This window comes from Urocitellus parryii, chromosome 6 (genome assembly GCF_045843805.1).
Source record: "Urocitellus parryii isolate mUroPar1 chromosome 6, mUroPar1.hap1, whole genome shotgun sequence".
NCBI lineage: Eukaryota > Metazoa > Chordata > Mammalia > Rodentia > Sciuridae > Urocitellus > Urocitellus parryii.
The window spans coordinates 73118733-73141583 of record NC_135536.1 but is presented as its reverse complement, the minus strand read 5'-3'; the positions used below and the strand labels follow the sequence as shown (position 1 = coordinate 73141583).

Genomic DNA, 22851 nt, shown 5'->3' with positions numbered 1-22851 from the left:
TATAATAAGAATATTCAAAATATTGTGGACTTACCTGCGTGAATATCTTTTTACACCCAATTTTCAAAACAAAGAAAAGCTGATGGGAGATAAGTGAAAAAACATAAAACAACATAAAATATGCAGAGCTTGCTAGGCTTAATGGCACAGGCCTATAATTCTAGGGACTCTGGAAGCCAAGGCAGGGAATCACAAGTTCAAGGCCAGCCTGTAGCAGGGCCCTAAGCAACTTAGCGAGCCCCCTGTCTCAAAATAAAAAGGGCTGAGGATATAGCTCTGAGTAAAGTGCCTCTGGGTTTAATCCCTCCAAACCCCCCAAAAATGTATTCTCCTGGTACTATCCTGTACTTTCAACAAATGGCCTCACCTTCAAACATTCGTTTCCTGGGGTACAGTAGTGCTCCATGTAATCCAAGCTACTTGGGAGACTTGAGACAGGATAGCAAATTCATTACCCACCCTGGCAACTTAACAAGGCCCTACCTCAAATTAAAAATAAAATAGTGCTTGGAATGTAGCTCAGTGATAAAGCACCCATAGGTTTTATCTGACATCCCAAGCCAAATAAATAACAAAACAACAGAAAAAAAACCTGTTTATTTGTTAGAGTGGGGAGAACTTTAAAATATAAATTGGTTTTTAAAACATGGTTACTAAGATAGAAAGCCCTTGTTCATTTTTTAATCCCATTAAAAAACTAAGAACTTCTAAAATAAACATAAAATAGAAGTAGATTTAAGATAATTAGTTGCAGGAAGTTACAAAATATCTTTAGATTATTTCACATATAAGGTGGCACTTGAATATGAATTCCAAAGATTTTTTTTCAGAGCAGATTGTTCTTATTTTATCAAAAGTGATTTATTTGACTCTATATCATCATTAACTCTGATTATTGATTGGCTTTCAATAAGTATGGATTTATTTTTGGTACAGTGCACCTTTACATAATAAATTCCTTAGTAAGTAGTCCATAAAAATCTTCTCCTTCTCCTCCTTCTTCTCCTCCTCCACTGACATTATTAAGGTAATACTTAGGTTGTGATTCTTTGGATTATTTTTAATACATGCTATTTTGTTCTCCATTGAGTTATTAGTAGCATTATCAATGTTATAACTTACTGCAGGGAAGAAACTGAAAGCAAATGTGACTCTGAAGGGGAAGAAGATGAGGAAGACATGGAACCCTGCCTAACAGGAACCAAAGTGAAAGTGAAATATGGACGAGGGAAAACTCAGAAAATTTATGAAGCCAGCATTAAAAGCACTGAAATTGATGATGGAGAAGTTCTATACTTGGTACATTATTATGGATGGAATGTGAGGTAAGTAAGAAAGTATTTCCTTACTAGTGAAATTTTGGCAGTAGTTGAGAGATCATTTTAACTTTGTGAAGAATTATTAAACAAGTGGTGTTTATGTGTGAGTGTTTCAAAAGCTCGCCTTGATTCTAACTTGTCCCAACATGTTGACATTTGTATTGTTTTACAAGCCATTTCAGTACTTCCAGATTAAGATCACTAGGATCTGTCATCGGAACAAGCTGGGTTTATTACTCATTTACAGTGAGAAAGAACACATAACATGGGGAATTATGGGGCATTGCACTAACAGAGACTTAGGTCAATAGCAAAGGCTCAAGAGTGCCACCTTTGAGAACAGGAATAGCCCAGGACTCTGTGAAAACATTGCAGAATATGATCAGAGAGTGAAGCCTGTAGCTCAACTTTGCAAACGTTGGTTTGGTTTGTTTATGAGAAATCAAGCCTTCTGTCAAGCATTATAATAATTCTGAGTTGCTTAATTAATAAAAAAGAATGTTGGAAAGAACTTGGATTTGAGCTCCTGTTAGATGGTTTGGGGGAAGCTTTAAGGAAGTGAGACTTGGCTTTTATATGAAGTGCTGTCAGGAAGCTGGGATAATTCTATAATTGATTTTCTTAGTTTTACTGGAAGGATAGAAGACCAGTCCAAGGTTGACACTATACTAGGTGAAGAAGCAGCAATGACTCATTAATCAGGAAAAAAGGATGTTTAGTCATGTTTGTGGTTTGAATGATATTCCTGTCTGTCCCCTGCTTCCTGCCTCTTGTGTTCAGACATGATTAGGGAATGGTCTTATTGTTGCTTAGATCTATCAGGGACACCGAGCAGACATCTGAGGTTATGTGAAGTTGTTCATATTCAACAAGAGCCTATAAAAGCCAGATCAGCTTGTCACAACACCAAAGTCTAGCTAGAGCTATACCACGCCAATTCCTGAATGTCAGGGCTGCTTTTCTCTAAAGTCTTGTGGGTTTGAAATCTCTGGGTCGCCTGGATTCACCTGGAGCCATCTTACTCCAGGGTTTTTCCACATCCTAGGTTCATGTTCTGTTGTGGTGCAATTCCTTCATCACTAAATTGGGGAAAATAAAATACTGAAATAAAAATTTCAGAGGAATGCTATAAAATGATAATACCTGTAATTAACATGTAAAGTGCCTAGAAAAATGCTTAGCACTTAGTATGCTCAGTGACAATTTTTTTTTTTTAAATTTGGCATCATCTGAAAAGGTGGGAGCTTAATGAACATAATGTAAGATTTTTATATTTCTTTTCTCTGACTCTGTTCAGTTCACAGCCATATACCGTTTGTTAGTATTGGGGATTGAACATGGGTGTCCCTAACACTAATCTACATCCACAACCACCCCCCCCCCGCCCTTTATTTTGAGACAGGGCCTCACTAATTTGCTGAACTGGCTTCAAATTTGACTTCCAAGTTGCTGGGATTATAGGCACGCACCACCGTGCCTGGCCCATATACTGTTATTTACCAACTGTATTTCAGTTCTTCTTTCTAGAATCTCTCTTTCCTATATCTTCTGTCTCATCTTTTTAGTGTTTTACTTTATGACTAATCAATCCTCATTTTATTATGTAATTTGTTATTAGTTTCCTTCTTGGTTACTCACGTGATTTTTTTGTTGTTGTTGTCCTCCGTACTCCTAAAAAACTGGTATAATTCTGGCCTGCTTGTTGAGATAGAGCTCCTATGGTTCCTAGAGAATTTAGTTGAATTTCTAAAATGAAAACATGTGCTAGTGTGGGGTTCAGGTCTCTACTTGAGATATCCTGGTCCCACCCTTGGTTAGCAATGTTGATCTGGAAGTACCCATACAACAGACTGCTTTCATCAGAACATTGTAGCCTATGCCAAGTTCAGATCAGGCCTGTGCTTTTTTGTGATTTGATGTCTCCTGGAAAATTTCAGAATTGGACATTTGCTTCTTTGTTAGTCCTGGGTCAGATACATAAGTCTTATTGTACTTCCCAGACTTTATTTCATTTCATTTTATGCCCTCGTTTCATATGAGACTGAATTGTATGAGAGCAAGGCCTTGTTCTTTCTGTTCTCTACCTTCTTCCTCATATAGAGCCTGGCATACCAGTAGATCCTCAGTGACTGTCCAAATGAATGAATATTTCTAAATAAGGTAGTAAAATGCAGGAATGAATATTTCTAAGTAAGGTAATAAAATACAGATACTTAAAAAAGTCTGGTACAATGCTTATAAACAGTCCTTTCTCAAAAGCTTTATATCTTGGGTTAATCTACCAGGATTAACTATATTTCAAACTATAATGTAAGTATCAGTGTGCCATCTTAGCTGAAACTTGTGCATGTAGAAACCACATTCTTATTTTGTACATCTTCATGGTAACTGGTTTACAAAGCACAGGTATGGTGGTATGGTTTCCAGATACATTGAGTTTATTTACATAGTGCAGTCTAAAGTGAGGACATCCTGTAGTTTTTATACTCTGCTTGAGTTAAACAAAAATATAAATTGTTGAATAAAATTAAATATAAATATCTCTAAAAAACTAGAAAGTCTCAAAGATGATGAAATTCAGAATAAAATTTTATTAGAAATAGTAGAGGCTAAAGAGAGTTCTGGGGAGGAAAAGAAATTTCAGAGGACTTGATAAAAATAATCTGGAATCAATCATGTTGCAAATTTGAATTTACCTGAGTTATCTTTGTATTATTTGTTTAGTAGAAGAATTCTAGTACAGAATTTGCTTATAAGCTTATATTTGTGGGAGTTCTGAAAACAAAGCAGTTCCAATAGTTTTGAATATACTTAGTTTCTGCTTACTCTGATCTGTTAACTCTAAAAACTGCTCTTGGCTTTTCCTGTTGATGGTTGGTACACAAAGCACCTAGTATAGTGGCTGGTACACGTTACTCACAAACCCACCACCTCTGAGTCTTTCACATTTCTGTCAACATGGAAACAAACTCTTTAATCTCTCTCATTGTTGTTTTTGTTTGATGAATATATTTTGAATAGGATATCACTATGTGATTTTTAAATTTTCACTTTAAGGTATGATGAATGGGTGAAGGCTGACAGGATAATCTGGCCTTTGGACAAAGGTGGACCAAAGAAAAAACAAAAGAAGAAAGCTAAGGTATGTTTCTATATTTATAGACTTTATGATAGGTACAGGAATTATTTAAATTCTATTATTTCTTTAAGACATTGTTTTTTTAAGAGCAGTTTTGCTTTCACAACAGAATTGAGAAGATATAGAGATTTCCCATATGCCCTCTGCCACATACATGCATGACCTCTCCCACTGTCACTCCCTCAACCCCCACCAGAATATTGTATTTGTTAACAATTGATGAGCCTACATTGACACAGCATTATCAGAATCCACAGTTTACAACAGGGTAATGAGCACAGGAAGGTATAACACACATAGTTTGAGTTTGGACAAATGTATAATGACAGGTACCCACCATTAAAGTGTCATACAGAGTATTCTGTGTTCGACCAGTTCTTCTTTGTACTCTCTCTTAATCCTTGGCAACAGCTAATGTTTTTACTGTCTGCATAAATTTGCCTTTTCTAGAATGTCATATAGTTAGAATCATTACAACATATAACCTTTTCTGATTGGTTTCTTCCATTTAGTAATATGCATTTAAGGTGTTGTGCTTTTTTAGTAAATCTTGTTTCCTCACTGTAATAATTGTCTTGACTCTATTAAGAGAGTTGCAGATTTTCTCTGTTATAACTCAGGTGCTAAAAAAAAATTTCTGAAATTTAAAATCTGTTACCACCTCATCTCACAGAGAGATGAAAACCAGCAATGCCTAGGGCACTGATTTTAAAACTCGAATGCCTGTTGAGCCTTCATAAGAAGAGGGTAAAGTAGGACTCAGAGTGATACATAGAGGACTTGGTTCTCACTAGAGAAGGTGGAAATAATCATTCTGTTGGGGCAATGCTGACCAAAGGTTGCCAGATTTTATTATTTGGGACCTCTCTCTATATATTTATCTTTTATTGATTTTATTTTTTTTAATACATGACAGCAGTGGAATGCATTACAATCCTTATTATACATATTGAGCACAATTTTTCGTATCTCTGTAATAAAGTATGTTCACGCCAATTTATGCCTTTATACATGTACATTGGGTTTTTTTGCATTACAATTCTTAATACACATATATACTACAATTTTTCATATCTCTCTTTGTATATAAAGTATGTTGACACCCAATTCAATCTTTTTTTTTTTCATGATTTGAGATTTTTTTTTTAAGAGAGAGAATTTTTTAATATTTATTTTTTTTTAGTTTTCGGTGGACACAACATCTTTATTTTATTTTTATGTGGTGCTGAGGACAGAACCCAGCGCCCCGCGCATACCAGGCGGGCTCGCTACCACTTGAGCCACATCCCCAGCCCTGAGATTGTTTTTAATTGTCTTAAATCTTATGGTAACATATTTTACAAATTTGTACTGATTTTGATCTCTTTTACCTTAATTTTTCCATCTAATAAGTTGGTAAAAAGCACCACTTCCAACCACCTAGATAGATGTTCCATTGTATTGTTTCTGAACAGTTGTTTAAAGACAATCCTGAATGATAACTTAGTCTTAGAAAATTAAGAATTAAAAAGTAAAGTCTAACTTGTTATTGTATTATGCTGACTTAAAAGCATCTGAACTTATAGATCAACTATAAAATGGGAGAAGTGTTAAATATTCTTTATTTAATATCATACATAAACCACACTAAAATGCCTTTCTATAAGGAAAGAACAGCATTTTAGATACAAGGAATTCTAATTAAACTGTCATAGTCAACAAAAATATAGAAACTGCTTCCTTATCTTCAACCACTGCCTTTAATAGGCTGATGAACACAAATTGAAACAAACGTGAATCATGCTTGGTTCTGAGAGTGCAAAAGGGTTTCCCTTATATTTAAACATAATCACAGGATCAGTTATATAAACCTAAATATAAAACCATTTTTCAGATGTCATTCACGATTTTTGTGAAATGCTGAACCTTACTAATTAAGTCCAACCATAACTTTAATTTACTGAATTTACTGAAGTGGAAGTATTACCAAATATTAATTTAACTACAAGTCACTTTTACTTAAATCAGGGTTGTCCAACAAAAATAGTTTTGTCATTCATGATCTGATTTCTGGTGTATCACATCAATTAAATTATGGTATACATAAGAAAGCCAAGAGACATTTCTGTTTGGTAATAAATAAGGCAGTAAGTAGCTATTACTCATTAGTGGCTTTTTTGAGGTAAGCTATTAAGTCTGCCCTTTCTCTCTTCTTAATGCCAGCGAAGATCATTTTTGTTCCAAGGACTTACTTTTTGGGAATCTCCATCAGTGTATCTTCTCCCCAGGTGATGCCTTTGTTCTTGTTGGCATCTGTGTAAGAGAAGCCAGCAGCCTGACCTGTCTTCTACCCAAACAGTCCATGGAGATTTAGCCCAGTCTTGTGCTTGCCTCCCTTTTCCATGGTGTGGCACTGGGCACACTTTGGAACAAAAATCTTCTTGCCTTTCTCAACATCACCCGTTTTTAATTTGTTCTTTCGTCACTAGCGCAAAGGTGGTCCCCGATCAGAAGTGGACATCCCACTCTCTAGCCCAAGGACACACTGGTCTGTGCCTATGTATCATTGTCAGTGCAACTGCCAGAACCACTATATTTTTAAAAATGCAAAATCTGATGTTTAAATTCTGGAAGCAATAGTAAATTTAAAACACATCTGCTTAGAAGTTGTAGCCTTACCTGTACCTTCAGTTTTCAACCTTTGCTGTAGAGATCTGCCTAGCATATTGTCTATTTTTGATGTCTTGATCAGTGGATAATAAGGAACCAGGGGGAGTGCTGAGTAGTTGTATAGCTTGCCAATGCACTAGCTTCACAAAATAATTGTAGGGTTACAAATTATGGAATATCATATTCATATAAATAGATTAGAAAACTGTTCTCGATTTTTTTCTATAAACACAAATTAGGGGTTGACATATATAAACTAGCTTTTTAATTTATTATTATTAGTTTTCCTTAGAGAATTTAAATGTTCATTTTTCTTAAGGCATTGGACATTCTCATGCATTTTGTCATTGTTGTTACCCAGAATAAAGAAGATAGTGAAAAGGATGAAAAAAGGGATGAAGAGAGGCAGAAGTCAAAACGGGGACGACCTCCTTTAAAATCAACCCTTTCTTCAAATATGCCGTATGGTTTATCTAAGACAGCAAACAGTGAAGGAAAATCAGGTACCAGCTGTGTTCACAGTGCTATGCCAGACAGCTCACCTCTGTCAAATGGAATGGAAGGTGCTCACCTTTGAGGATCACTGATTTTTAAAAATCATATATAGTCATGTGTCATTTAACAATGGGGATACATTCTGAGAACAGCATTGTCATTGTGCAACATCATAGAGTATACTTATATAAACCAAGATGGTTGTAGTATCACTAGGCAGCAATAATCTTATTAATATCATGGAATGCACTTACATAAACCAAGATGGTTATGGCATCACTAGGCAATAGAATCTTATAGGACTACCATCATACATGCAACCATCCTTGATTGAAACATCACTCTGTGTTACATAACTGTTGTTAAAATTACTGTTGTGTGAGAGAGTCATAGTAAAAATTATCTAGGTTTTAATCTCATGATTTAAATTACAAAATTTAATTCAAAGCTAATGCTTATTTGCTACTAGATTTTATTTAAAATCTAGTGATGTTTTAATGGAGGATTAATTAACAATCCATGAGACCTGATGTGTGCAACATTTGCTGCAAAGCATGCACTAGTATCCCATGTTAAGTTTAGTGTTATTCAGCAAAGCCAAGACTGTGCTGTTCAGAGACCACAAACTAATGTAGTGTGTCTTTTGTGATGCGTGTAGGTGAACATATTTTATTCTTCTTTTACTTTCACCTCAATTTTCTAATTTTGTGTATTTTTACATGTAATGTAAGAAATTTTAAATGATTATCTTACAAATGTCCCTCCCTTCATGAGATTGTCCTGAACTACAATTTGTCATTAGTTCATGTGGTGCTTGAGTGCAAATTAAAAAGGACATCTTTTCTCTTTACTGCCATCTGCTGGAGTGCTGTCATAAAATACAAATACAGGATGTCCACAAAGTAAAAGGTACCCCATAGGTGGCATGCTTTTGTGCAGTGTACAAACTACAGAATTATCCATAGCAGCTTTATTAAACTTCTGTATAAAAGTTGTGGTGTTTTTTAAACATGAAAAAAATGAATTCTAAACCAGGCATGGTGGCACATGCCTATAATTCCAGCTAGTTGGTAAGCTGAGGCAGGAGGATCACAAGTTCCAGGCCAGCCTCAGCAACTTGGTCAAAACCTGTCTCAAAATAAAGAAAGGGGAAGCACCATTGGGTTCAATTTCCAGTACCACACACAAAAAGCAAAAACAAAACAACCCCCATCTATATTCTTTTATGATAAAACCACAAAATGAAACTTTATACTTTTTCACTTAAAAAAATATATTGTTTGCCTTTTTGAACTTGTTTAGGATATAAGCATCATATGGGCAGGATTTTTATGTTTTACAGTTCTTATACAACTTTAGAACCCCCCTTAATCTATTATTTTAAAGATTTTCTAATGTAAAGAAAAGTAATTTTACTTGCAAGTAGGTGCCTTTTCTTGTACTTTTTTGTCTATTTAAAGTTTTGAGTATTTACATTGCTCATTTTAAATAGTCATCTTTCCAGAATTGTTTAAAATGGAATGTCATATATTCCCTTCTTAGGACCCAAAATGGTTAATATTAGTACATACTAGATCTTAGATCAAACTGCTTAACATACTAACTTCTTAGTACTTGTCATTTGACTTTGCTACATGCTATTGTAACCTAAATATGATACTAAGGAAAATGACCAAACAGCTTTTTATATATCATTGAGATAGTAATATGCTATTTACTGTATCTTCACAGAGTTTAGTTTGAAATCCCCTTCTTCTAAATTTTTGTCACAAATGTTATAGCTTATTTTATGTAGGAAATTTGTGTGGGGAGTATTTGGAAGTAGATGATTAAGGGTTTTGATTATATGTTGTAAGATTTTTGTTATAAGATTACATTGGTAATTAAGGTAAAAGCCTGTATAGTATAATAATTTTTTCTCTTGCAGACTCTTGCTCATCTGATAGTGAAACAGAAGATCCTTTAGAAAAGAATTTGATAAATGAAGAACTCTCTCCTGATATTAAGGAAGAACTCGAAAAAAGTGAAAATTTGAATGATGATAAACTAGATGAAGAAAATCCAAAGATTGCTGCACATATATTAAAAGAAAATGATAGGACTCAAATGCAGCCTTTAGAAACCCTGAAGTTAGAAGTTGGAGAGAATGAACAAATAGTGCAGATATTTGGAAACAAAGTGGAACAAGTAGAAGAAGTTAAGAAAGAGGCAGAAAAATCTCCTAAAGGAAAGGGAAGGCGAAGCAAAACAAAAGATCTTTCTTTAGAAATTATAAAGATTTCATCATTTAGCCCGGATGAAGCAGGAAGTGAACCTCACATAGAAACTCATAGTCTTGAATTTTCCTCATTAGACGGTAAAAACTTTTCTTGTGCTACTGAAGATGAAATTGACCAATATGGGAAAGAAAAAAAGTTGAAAAGGAAAATATTAGGACAGTCATCACCAGAGAAAAAAATAAGACTGGAGAATGGAACAGAAATGACAAATAGTGTGTCTCAAGAAAGGACTGGTGATTGTATTGGATCTGAGGGAATAAAAAACTTAAATTTCGAACAGCACTTTGAAACAGAAAATGAAGGAATGCCATCATTAACAGCAGAGTCGAACCAATGTGCTCAAGAGTCCAGTGGTGAAAAACTTGATAGTCCAGCTGAAGAAACTGTGAATACACCACTGAAAGAAGAGGAAGAGGCAATGCCTCTGATTGGGCCCGAAACCTTGGTGTGCCATGAAGTAGATTTGGATGATCTGGATGAGAAGGAAAAGACCAGCATTGAGGAGGTGGTAGTTGAGAGCTCTGAGTCCAACTCCCTGGTTTCTGTCCCACCTGCCCTCCCTCCTGCAGCTCAGCATAACTTCTCAGTAGCTTCACCACTTACTCTCTCTCAGGACGAGTCTCGAAGTGTAAAAAGTGAGAGCGACATAACGATTGAGGTTGACAGCATTGCTGAAGAGTCTCAAGAAGGTCTCTGTGAGAGGGAATCAGCAAATGGATTTGAAGCCAGTGCTGCCACTGGTACTTGCAATATAATTGTACAGGAACGAGAGAGCAGGGAGAAAGGTAAGGCTTGCCAGGGAAACACTTGCCTTTGTGTTAAAGTAAAAGTTAAGAGTTTCAGGTACTGCTGATTTTTTAAGTACCATCTTTTTTTCTTTTCTCTTTTAAAAATGTGTATTTAAGGGGGCGTGGGGGCAAGAAAGCTGGTGGAATGCGATGATCATTATTACCCTAGGTACATGTATGAGTGCACATATGGTGCAACACTACATTGTGTACAACGAATCAAAGTGCATTCTGCTGTCATATATATCTAATTAAAATAAATAAATAAATAATCTTTAAAAATGTATATATAGCCAGGAGTGGTGGTGCACGCCTGTAATCCTAGCGGCTTGGGAGGCTGAGGCAGGGGGATTACAAGTTCAAAGCCAGCTTCAGCAAAAGCGAGGCACTAAGCAATTCAGTGAGACCCTGTCTCTAAATTAAATACAAAATAGGGCTGGGGATGTGGCTCAGTGGTCGAGTGTCCCTGAGGTCAATTCTCAGTACCAAAATAAAAAAGGGTTTATATAGAAGTAAATGTAGAGTACATAGATGAATAAATGTTTTTTGTGTTGTTTTCAAATTATATAATTTTCAATTTATATAATAAAATATTTTTTGTGTTGTTTTCAAATTATCTCTTTCCCTTTATTTCAGGTCAGAAAAGGCCAAGCGATGGAAATAGTGGATTAATGGCAAAAAAACAAAAGCGCACCCCAAAGCGAACAAGTGCTGTAGCCAAAAATGACAAGAATGGAGCAGGTCAGTGCTTTTCAGTGCTGGCTTCTGTAGGGTGGTAGTCATTTCAGCAGTTTGCTGGTTTTGATCCTGGTTTGTGTCTGTTTAAAAATAAATCTAGTTTATTATATTTTTTCATCAACTTTAATCTGAAGGTACATATCAATTTTACTTAGAACTGGGATAGATGTAATTATTTTTTATACTTTTGTGTATTTCTTATGGAAAGCAGTTTAATATTAGTGCAACATTTTAGGGACTCAAAAAATACAATTACTCTGGTGTTAAAAATAGATAAAGGAGCTAAGGATATAGCACAGTTGGTAGAGTGCTTGCCTTACATGTACAAGGCCCTGGGTTCAATCCCCAGTAACACACACACACACACACACACACACACCAAAAAAAAAAAAGTAGATAAATTTACATTTTTGCAGGGAATGTTTTCCTCTGAGCTAAAAAAAAAAAGCTAATTTGTAGATAGTATGGTAATTTTAAAACATGGAGAAATAAGGGAAATTCTTATTGATTAAAAAAATTAGTAAATCTATATGAATGGATTAGATTACATGAAAAAAATTTTGTGCAATGAATAAAATTAAATAAGAGAATGTGGTAGAAATAAATGCAATTGATTTTGACAGATTAAAAGTTTAACCTCTAAAATATGCCTTCATACAAGTCTGAAAAGGAAGTTCTAGGTTACAACAGACACATAGTTCAAGGAAAGAACATATGATTTACACAGGATAAAAGGCATTTTAATAGTCAGGGGTTACTGTCAGCTATACAGTGTAGTCTAAGGAAAAGAGCTTGATAGGAGATGAGTATATAAAAGTCTTAGGAATTACAAAGGGAATGTGAGTAATGTTACAGTGGACAAGCCTGGTAGTCACTACCTTGTCATCCTTATTGAAACAGTGTCCCACTGTACATTAGCAGCCACATATGTGATATTCCTATCAAAGATGCATAATGTGAATCTAATCATGAGGCAGCATCAACAAATTTAAGCTAAAGGATATTCTGTAAAATAACTAACCTATAATCTTCAAAATTAAAAACGTCATGAACATTGAGGAAAGAGGAAATGTTCCAGCATGAAGGAGACTTTAGAGACAGAGATGTGGCAACTAAATGCAATACATGATTTTCACCTGGATACTACTGCTATAAAGGGTATAATTGGGGCAACTGGAGATCTGAGGATTAGATGATAGTAATATATCTGTGCTAACTTTCTGATATTGATGCTTTATCATCATTCTGTAGGAGTGTGGTATTTTAATAAATATCCACATATACATTGATACTTTTCTCTTCAAGAAATAAAACCTAGGGGCTGGGATTGTGGCTCAGTGGTAGAGCGCTCGCCTAGCACGGGCGGGACCTGGGTTTGATCCTCAGCACCACATAAAAATAAAGGCATTGTGTTGTGTCCATCTACACCTAAAATATAAATATTTAAAAAAAGAAGAAGAAAGAAAGAAAACCTAAATCCCCTCCCATTTAGTGTGGGATGAACTCAATGTCCCATTTCTAACAAAGTGGCAGTGACAGAGTGTGACTCTGGAAAATAGGTCATAAAAGGCACCGAATTCCTTCTTATTCTCCATTGGATGGCTTGTTCTAGGGGAAGTCTGCTATTGGGAAGATATTCAAGCAGTTTGTCCAGAGGCTTGTATGTTGAAGAACTGGGGGCATTGTACCAATAGCTTGAGAGAGTGAGTGAGCCACTTTGGAAGAATATCTTCCAGCCTCGGTCAAGTCTTAAAAGACAAAAGCCCTGGCTCACAGTTCAAGTGTAACCTCACAAGATTCCTGAGCCAGACCATACAATCTGCTCCCAGATTCTGATAATCAAAAATTGTGTGAGATAATGAACACATTTGCAGTTTTAAACTGCTAAGTTTGGGACTAATTTGTAATACAGCAGCAGATAACTGACACAGAGAATGTTGTCTATAGAAATATCACACACTGAAGTACTCTAGTGTAGCAATTGGGTGAGAAAATAATATGGGTAATGTTTGTAGATTTGAAGATTATTTCAGATACAAAGTTTAGAAGATTAAAAAAGGAGGCCAGGTATAAGGGCTCATGCTTGTAATCCCAGAGGCTCTGGAGGCTGAGGTAGGAGGATCACGAGTTCAAAGTCAGCCTCAGGAAAAGTGAGGCACTAAGCAACTCAGTGAGACCCTGTCTCTAAATAAAATACAAAATAGGGCTAGGAATATGGCTAAGTGGTCGAGTTCCCCTAAGTTCAATCCCTGGTTCAAAAAAAAAGGATGAAAGGACATGACTAATTTTACTAGAATCTGGTTTAAAAAGCAGTGAAAGAGGAAATAATTAAAGAGATTTGGTAAATAAAACCACTAGGATTTAGTTAGTAAGATAAATAAATAAAATCATTAGGATTGGTCAAGTATGAGGAATTAGTTACCTGAGATATGGAATATGGGAGTAGTAGCAGGCTATAGGAAGAGAAATTTGGAGAATGTTTAAAGGTACCCAATATTAGGGAAATAAGGATCTGGGCTTAGAAATCAGTCGGATTTTAGAAGATAGTTGTCAGAGACTCAAAAGAGAATGAGATTACCATGAAAGAATTAAAAGAATGAGCAGAAAAAGGAACAAAAACAGTGTGGCATAACCCTTTATGTGGGCCAGGAGGAAGAGTGTGGAAACTCACCAGAGATAAATTGAAGTTAGTAAACACTAGGAGATTTGAATAAGAAGTTTCAAATGCTGTAGAATATTCAAGTAGGATTAAAATACATAATTGAGTTGAACCAGTAGTTTAAGTTTGGGACCCCAACCACAGCATAGAGGTGTGGTTAGACTATGGAAGTCAGGTTAACAAGAGTTTCTCTTCCAAAGAAAAGAGGTGCCAGTTAAAGGGCGAGGTCTTCTCCTCTTCCCTCCTTCTCTTTTTCCAAGGGTGGAAAGATCTAAGCATGCTGTGCACTCTGGGAACCAAAGAAGAGAATACAGACAGTTGACATTGGTTGTTGGAGAGGAGCTGGTACAGCTGGTCTTAAGAGCGTAGCTGAAGAGATCAGTTTGTCCAGAAACTCTTTTTTGAAACCAAAAAATAAAAATAAAAAGACAATAAGGACAAATACAGGTAGGAAAGGGGCTTGGAAATTGAATGTGTAAACCTCAACTTTGCCTTTTTAGTAGAAGGCAAGGTTGGCTTTAGAGAGTGAAGTTAGGTCAGAGGTAAGGGGTAGAGCTTGAAAAAAAAAAAAAGGAAATAAAATTGACAATTCCAGTGTGTTTTATGGGAAAACCAAAAGTATCTTCTAATATGAGATTGCCGATATGATACTAAGAGGTATAACTGGCGATGAAGAGTAATGCCAGAGCCGCCAGGAGCACTCGCTGACTGGGACTGGATTGGCAGTGCCATGAGACTCCGCTCCCGCCTGCTTCTGCTTCTCTTGCTGGCTCATTAGCAGTGGCTCAGTATCTTAGAGAGGATGAAGAAACAGTGGAAGATTCAATAATTGAACATGAAGATGATGAAGCTGAGGTAGAAGAAGATGAACCCACAGATTTGGCAGAAGATAAATCAGAGGAAGAAGATTTATCTTCTTCTGAAGCATCACCAAATGCAGATACAACTATCTTTTTTCTGAAAGGAGAAGATTTTCCAGCAAATAACATAGTGAGGTTCTTGGTAGGCTTTACAAACAAGGGTACAGAAGATTTTATTGTCGAATCCCTAGATGCCTCATTTCGTTATCATCAAGACTATCAGTTTTATATCCAGAATTTCAAAGTTCTTCCTCTGAACACTGTAGTACCACCCCAGAGACAGGCCAGTTTTGAGTATTCATTCCTGCAGAGCCCATGGGTAGATGACCCTTTGGTCTGGTCATCAATCTGAACTACAAAGACTTGAATGGCAATGTATTCCAAGATGCTGTCTTCAATCAACTGGTTACAGTTATTAAAAGAGAAGATGGGTTAGATGGAGAAACATTATGTATATGTTCCTTGCTGGTCTTGGACTTCTGGTGTTGGCCTTCATCAACTCCTAGAATCTAGAAAGTGCAAGAGACACATACAGAAAGTAGAAATGGGTACATCAAGTCAGAATGATGTTGACATGAGTTGGATTCCTCAAGAAACTTTGAATCAAATCAATAAAGCTTCATCAGGAAGGCTGCCCAGGAAGCGGGTACAGGAGAGATCGGTGGGATCTGGTGAGTAAATGTTCCTTTGTGCAACAATTCAGTCTATACTTCCCTGCTGTAATGTTTTGGGAATTAGTACAGAGAAACCATATCACCATAGAAGGCAACTACTACTTATGTGTGGACTGAGCAGACAGAGTCTCTGGCAATAATATTGCTGAAAATGCACTGCATTTTTTTTTCTAAATTAACATTTTTTTTTGAAATCATTAAAATCTATGTGTGTGTAAAAAAGAAGTGTAACTGCTGAGTCTGTTGCATTTAGGTTTTTATCATTTATAGTCTCCAAGTAAACTTGTTGTTGTTGTTACAGGACAAAGCAGTGATAGTGAAGATCTCCCAGCTGTGGACAATTCAAGTAAATGTACCCCAGTGAAACACCTTAGTGTGTCTAAGCCTCAGAAGCTTACACGATCACCTGCAAGAATCTCCCCTCATATCAAAGATGGAGAGAAAGAGAAACACAGAGAAAAACATCCAAATTCATCTCCTAGGACATATAAGTGGAGCTTTCAACTCAGTAAGCAGCTTATGGATAGCATGAATATATATTGTAAAGTGGAGTATATTTAAAATGCCAACTTAATAAGGAATAATGGTTAACAAATTATTTATGTATTCCAAATCATTAATCACTACTTGTTATCTTAAATACAAATCTGTAACTTTTTATAAGATTAACTTGATAAATATTGATGAGATTGTCAGTTAAGAAGACACATATGGGGCTGGGGTTGTGGCTCAGCAGTAGAGCACTAGCCTGTTAATGTGTGAGACCCTGGGTTCGATCCTCAGCACCACATAAAAATAAATAAACAAAATAAAGATATTGTGCCCATGTATAACTTTAAAAAAAAAAAAAAAGACACATGGCCGGGTGTGGTGGCGCACACCTGTGATCCCATCGGCTCTGGAGGATCAAAAGTTTGAGGCCATCCTTAGCAAGACTCTAAGTGCCTTGGTAAGACCCTGTCACTAATTATAAAATAAAGGGCAGGAGATGTGGTTTAGTGGTGAAGTGCCCCTGGGTTTAATCCCCAGTACCAAAAAAAAGAACCAGTCTGATATAAATTGATTAAACTGAGGCGCCTTTTGTCATATCAGTAATTTAAAATAATACTTATATATAGATAAGGGTTACTTTGTGTTCATTTATGTAATGCATGTTGAGTATGGAAATTTTGGATATGTAAGGATGCTTAATCATGAATTTAATTCATAACTTACCTTTTTAAAGAGCCTTATTGAGCTTATTATGGTATGCTTTAATAAACTAAACTTTTTGTTCACTTATGATTTAGATTTTTGATAGAACTGCTATCTTTTTTGTCATAGATTTTAAAATAAATTTTTTCCCTTTTAGATGAATTAGATAATATGAATAGTACAGAGAGAATCTCTTTTCTTCAAGAAAAATTACAGGAAATCAGAAAATATTACATGTCTTTGAAGTCTGAAGTTGCAACCATAGACAGGAGAAGAAAAAGATTAAAAAAGAAAGACAGAGAAGGTAATTTTATTAATTTTTTCTCATTTTTTTTCCAAATATACTATCAATTTAGAAGATTTGTTTGTCACTCTCTGAATATGGTATATACATTTATTAGTTGTTGCTTTTAGATTCCTAGTGTTTTCTTCTGTTGCCTTTACTAAAGTGAATGGGTTAGCAGCTGAATTAGTCAGTATGAGACCTCCGAAAGGGAGTATGAACTAAGTTGTACAATTTTTTATTTTACTAAATGTGGTGGGTTCTCCAGAAGATCTGACTTTCTCTGAAATTTACTCTTTGATCAACAGGAATTTATTGAGTGCCTATTCACAGACACTGTATTTGTTATTATGAGGGTAATTAAAATAAATAAGATATAAGGCTGATCCTCAAGGGGATTATCTTGCTGGGGCAGTAAGTCATTTTCTAAGCAACTGTAGTATAATTCAGTGCAGTTCACCATCATTAATGACTACTTCATCATGTGCTAGGTGCTCTGCCAGTTGGCAGAATGGAAAAGATGAATTAAATGAGTGCAGACTTTGATCTCAAAAATGTGAATATCTAGAAGGACAGCCAGGAATTACATTAACCAGTGTAGGAGTTAGTGGAAGGACAGGATACTTTGAAGTAATCATTAAAGGGATAAAGTATCCCAGTTAGATCTTAACAACATGAAGGGTTGGACTTGGAATGTGACTCAGTGGTAGAGTGAATGCCTGTCACACAGGAGGCCCTGGGTTTGATCCCCAGCACCATACACACCACACAAAATAAAGTGTAGGGTTGACTTCTAATTAAATGTGTTGGAGAGAATGTGGATAACTGGAATTTATATACTGTTTATGAAAGAACAATTTTGGTATAACTATTTCTAGAGAACTATTGTACCCACAAAAACTAAAAACATGCAGAATACATTCTTTTTCTAGGTGTATCCTTCAAACCTAGAGAAATCCTTATTCCTGTGGCCAAAACCAACTATACAAAGATGTTCTTTACTGCACTGTTTTGAAATACAGGAAAATGGAAAATAGCCTAAACATTCATAAATAGGGATGGATGGATAAATAATGGTTTACTCATTAAAAAAACTTAAAACTCTATACCTAGGAAGAATAGAGAATAGACAGCTGACTAAAGGAGAAAAGAAATGTCAACAGCATGTCTTTTGATAGCTGAGCAGCCAATGGACTACTGTAACTCTCCTAGCAGATGAGACAATTCAATGAGACAAAACAAGCAGCAAGCCAGTTCATACCACCTGATTCCAGAAAAGCTCTGAAGGCAGGGATGTGGGACGATGCCGAAAAAATAGAGATTGGGTGAAAATGGAAAGAGAAATTAGATCCTCCTATCCCCCTCTGTAAAACAAGGTTACGGCTTTCCTCATGTCCAGGATAAAACAGGAGATTAACTTAACAGAAAGTAGGTTTATAGACTCAGGGACATCAGCCATACCTAGAAGTGAGAGTAAGGTTGAATCAAAAGTTATAGATTGAGCAAAAAGTTTGAACACTGAATAGTAAGACTCCGTCCATCTTCCAGCCTAGGATTTGATCCTCTTGGCTCACTGAAAGATGTAGCCAAGTTTTTGCCCATTCCTGGGAGGAGATTCTGAAGAAATTGACCACCACAGGAAGAAAGACCTAACATAAATACCAACATTTGGATGTTCCTGTACCAGAAAGTAAATCTGTGCTAATCAGTGCATGTGCATTGCATATGTTGAAAAGCCTCAGTGTTCATAGACAGCTTCCAGTTAGCCTCCTGATGCCTCTCTCTTCAATGTGGGAGCCACATGATCAGATAATTGAGGAAAGCCTGTATATAAAACAGATGCTAAAGTAGATAAAGAGACCAAAAAGGAACTTGAGGGAAAACAGTATAACTTTTTTTTTTTTTTAAAGCAAAAGGTACACTATTGGGCTGGGATGTAGCTCAGTGGCAAAGCGTCTGCCTTGCATTCGCAAAGCCCTGGGTTCGACCCCCAGTTCCAAAAAAGACAAAAAAAAAGAACCCCACCAAGGTACACTATTAAAAATATTCAGGGGGGCTGGGGATGTGGCTCAAGTGGTAGCGCGCTTGCCTGGCATGCGTGCTGCCCAGGTTCGATCCTCAGCACCACATACCAACAAAGATGTTGTGTCCGCCGAGAACTAAAAATAATAAATATTAAAAAATTTTCTCTCTCTCTCCCTCTCTCCTCTCTCACTCTATCTTTAAAAAAAAAAAAAATATTCAGGGGCCAGAAACAGTGGCACTTGCCTGTAATCCCAGCGGATTGGGAGGCTGAAGCAGGAGGATCAGAAGTTCAAAGACAGTCTCAGCAATTTAGCAAGGCACTAAGCAACTTATTGAGATCCTGTCTCAGAATAAAATCTAACTTTATGTTTTTATTTTTTAATTTGGTGCTGAGGATTGAATCCAGTACTTCACACATACTAGGCAAGTGCTCTACCACTGAGCCACAGCCCCAGCCCTCAGAATAAAATATTAAAAAGGGCTGGGGATGTGGCTCAGTGGTTAAGCAACCCTGGGTTCAATCTCTGGTACAAGAAAAACAAAAACAATTCAGAACTGGAGGAAATGAAACTAGAAGATTGAAAGGACTCACCGTACCCTCTATAAAGAATGAGGGGACAGGGAAAGGGTAATAGCAAAGCATGTCTTGAAATTTTAGAATCCTGTGGATAAAGATTTCTAAAAGTTTACTTTATGAAGGTACATTTGAAAGACATAAGTCTCAGAACAGCATCAAGTTTCTTAAGTCAGATTTAGAAGCCAAGCTAAGAAACGATATGCAGTCCAGCAAATAGGCAATCCCACAGAGAAAAATAGAAAAGGAAAATCTCAGGGGGATGGGATGGCGAATGGAAGCTGTAGGATGACCGCTGCATAGCAAACCTGGGAAGCACCTACTCCAGAAATAGGATGGAACAGAAGCAGGCAGAAGGGCTCCAGGAGTTCATCTTGAAAATAATTAAGTACAAGGTGAATTAACTGACAGGCTTGGCTTTATGGAGACAAATTTTCTGCCCTCGGTAAAGATTTAGAAGGAATTACTGATAAAATAACTTGTGTCGCGTGGTCTTGAATCACTCAAATCCAGCCTTTTTTTGGTACTGGGAATTGAACCCAGGGGTGCTCTACCCCTGCGCTCCATCCACAGACCTTTTTTAATTTGTTTTTCTTTGGAGACAGGGTCTTGCTAAATCAGGGAGACTGGTCTCGAATTTGTAATTCTCCTCCTCTGCCTCCTGAGTTACTGGGATTACAGGCATGTGCCAACACAGTTGGCTCCAGCAGTTTTTAGTTTCTGGGAATAGCATGGAGCAAACTGGAAAGCGATCAGACTCTGTCCTTTTCTTTAAAAAAATTTTAGCATAGAAGTCTTTATAGTACTTTTAAACACAAAAAGAAGAAAAGAACAAATTAATAAATTTCTTCAGAGAACTCCCCACTTCTTTGGGTTCAGTTTCCTAATGGTGATGTAAGTTTCAGGCAACTAAAAAGATTCCTTCCTTTTTTCTTCTTTGGAAATTTTTATAGTAAGTTATTAAATTGAGACTAAGTGATTTCTAGCATACAAACAAGAATCTTTTACAATGAATAACATACCTATTGGTAATCACACACATCTACAAATTTTTTTTTTTTTTTTTTGGACTGGTGATTAAACCCAGGATGCTTTACCACTGAGTCACATCCCCAGTCTTTTTAAATTTTTAATTTTGGGACAGGGTCTCACTAAGTTGCTTAGGGCCTTGCTAAATTGCTGAGGCTGACCTCAAATTTGCAATCCTCCTTTTTCAGCTTTCTAAGTCCTGGGATTACTTTATAGGTATGTGCCACATGCCCAGTACACAGATACTGTTGAATAATATTTAAAACTTTAAATAGGAACGAGTAGGCAAAGATTGGCAGGAGAAGCTCTGGGCATGGTGGCACATACCTTTAATCCCAGTGACTGGAGAGGCTGAGGCAGAAATATCACAAGTTCAGGGCCAGACTCAACAATTTAGGGAGACCCTATTTCAGAATTTGAAAAGTAGAAAGGTCTGAGGATATGGGGATATAGCTCAGTTTAGGTAATGTGCCCCTGGATCCAATCCCCAGTACCATTAAAAAAAAAAAAAAAAAAAAAAGGATTGGAGAAGGAAAGTTTTGAAAAAAAAAAAAAGAAGATAAAAGCAAAAAGGGAAAATAAAGGAAAAAGTCTGAAAACTGGCAAAACACTTTCTCTCTAAAATTAGGTTAAAGGTATTTGAGGATTTTCCCCTAATCATACACCCACATTGCCATAACTTGCACAATTGTGATAGCTGATATTTACGGAAATTCTCTGGATGTTTCTGATTTAGGTCAAGCCAAGTCCTTTACTGGGGTCTTTCAAGTAGGGGTTTAAAAGTTTAATCTCTCTAATCTTTACATTTTGTGGTGTCTTTTTCTTCTTCTTCTTCTTCTTCTTTCCCTTTTTCACTGGTAGGAATTAAACCCGGGGCCTTGTATATACCAAACACATGCTGTACCACTGAGCAACACTCCCAACCCTGTGGTGTCTGTTTTGAACTTTTGAGCTACATAACTGACCAAGGACTGATTTCACTCGAGTCAAACAAAATATTTGCTGGCATTTGTTATCCCATCATGTAACACTGAAGAGACCAATGAATAAAGAAAATAGTGTTAAGAATCTTATTTCTACTTTGCCATCCACTAGGTATCTCTGTGCGATCATTTCTGACTCTAACATCATTGTTTTGATTCCACAGTGTCTCATGCAGGAGCCTCTATGTCATCTGCTTCATCAGACACTGGAATGAGTCCCTCATCATCATCTCCCCCACAAAATGTCCTTGCTGTAGAATGCAGGTGATAAACATTTTCTCTGCCTTCCCAGCAGTTTGCTGCCATGGACATAAATTCCAAAACCCTGAAATACAACCACAGAGAGCACTCAACTGGTTTGACATTGCTAAGTATATCCTGTGTACTTTTCCAGGCTGGATTGTATCTATTCCCTTCTCTCTTGTTTTATCTTGTTGCAAAAAAAAAAAAAAAAAAAAGCTGATTAATAATTGAAGGTTAGGCAGCCTGCCATATTTGTTATAATTTTTCCTCTTTATTTTTTTCATTTTTTGTGATATAGAAAAAAAGGGCACTTAGCAAATTTGAATTTGTAAAATAAAGCTTTTCAGGTGTTATAGAAATCATAGACAAGCAAGTGCACATGGTAAACATCAAAATATTATCCAGCTGAATAGATACTGCTGCACTTTCACTAAGATGTATTTGTACACTTGGTGAGTAGGGGATTTATGTTGTGTTTTTTATTGTTGTTGATGTTTTTTTTTTTTTTAATTTCTGTGGAAGCACTTGCTATTTAGAACTGCCAAAGTATATGTTCAGCAGTGTGCCCAGGTTTAAAAGTGTAAATGGGACAAAATAAATTGTGAAAGGAAGTGTAGTTGACTGAAAACTACAGTTGTAATAAGTCTTCCACTTTTTATAGGACTTTTGAGCACACAATTATGCAAATATTTTAATGTTTATTAATGTTTACAGTGGAATTGTGAATAAGTTTTCAGTGGACTATCTTATCCCTTGACAAAAATATTTTGTCTTTTTTCTATGTAATTTCAGAGTTTTTATTTTGTTACAAAAATACAAAAATGAAATATATAACAACAATGAAGTTATTTAACAAGATTTCTAAAGCTGAAAATTTTGTGTAAAATAAGGTATTATCTTGCAACTTGTTAAATATATTT

The 22851-nt window shown here is 36.1% G+C and overlaps 1 protein-coding gene and 2 pseudogenes across 1 annotated transcript in view; 2 read left to right on the top strand and 1 right to left on the bottom strand.

Moving 5' to 3' along the window:
- Positions 1 to 22851, top strand: part of Arid4a (AT-rich interaction domain 4A) — a 71942-nt gene extending 49091 nt beyond the window's left edge. Inside the window, exons 17-24 of the mRNA XM_077799531.1 lie at positions 1128 to 1325; positions 4377 to 4461; positions 7469 to 7610; positions 9530 to 10666; positions 11306 to 11410; positions 15902 to 16108; positions 16952 to 17098; positions 21853 to 22851. Coding sequence (XP_077655657.1) covers positions 1128 to 1325; positions 4377 to 4461; positions 7469 to 7610; positions 9530 to 10666; positions 11306 to 11410; positions 15902 to 16108; positions 16952 to 17098; positions 21853 to 21956 — 2125 coding nt within the window. The 3' untranslated portion in view covers positions 21957 to 22851. The remainder of the gene's footprint in view (positions 1 to 1127; positions 1326 to 4376; positions 4462 to 7468; positions 7611 to 9529; positions 10667 to 11305; positions 11411 to 15901; positions 16109 to 16951; positions 17099 to 21852) is intronic.
- On the bottom strand, positions 6596 to 7447 carry LOC113179480 (cytochrome c pseudogene; annotated as a pseudogene).
- Positions 13413 to 15605, top strand: LOC113179457 (translocon-associated protein subunit alpha pseudogene; annotated as a pseudogene).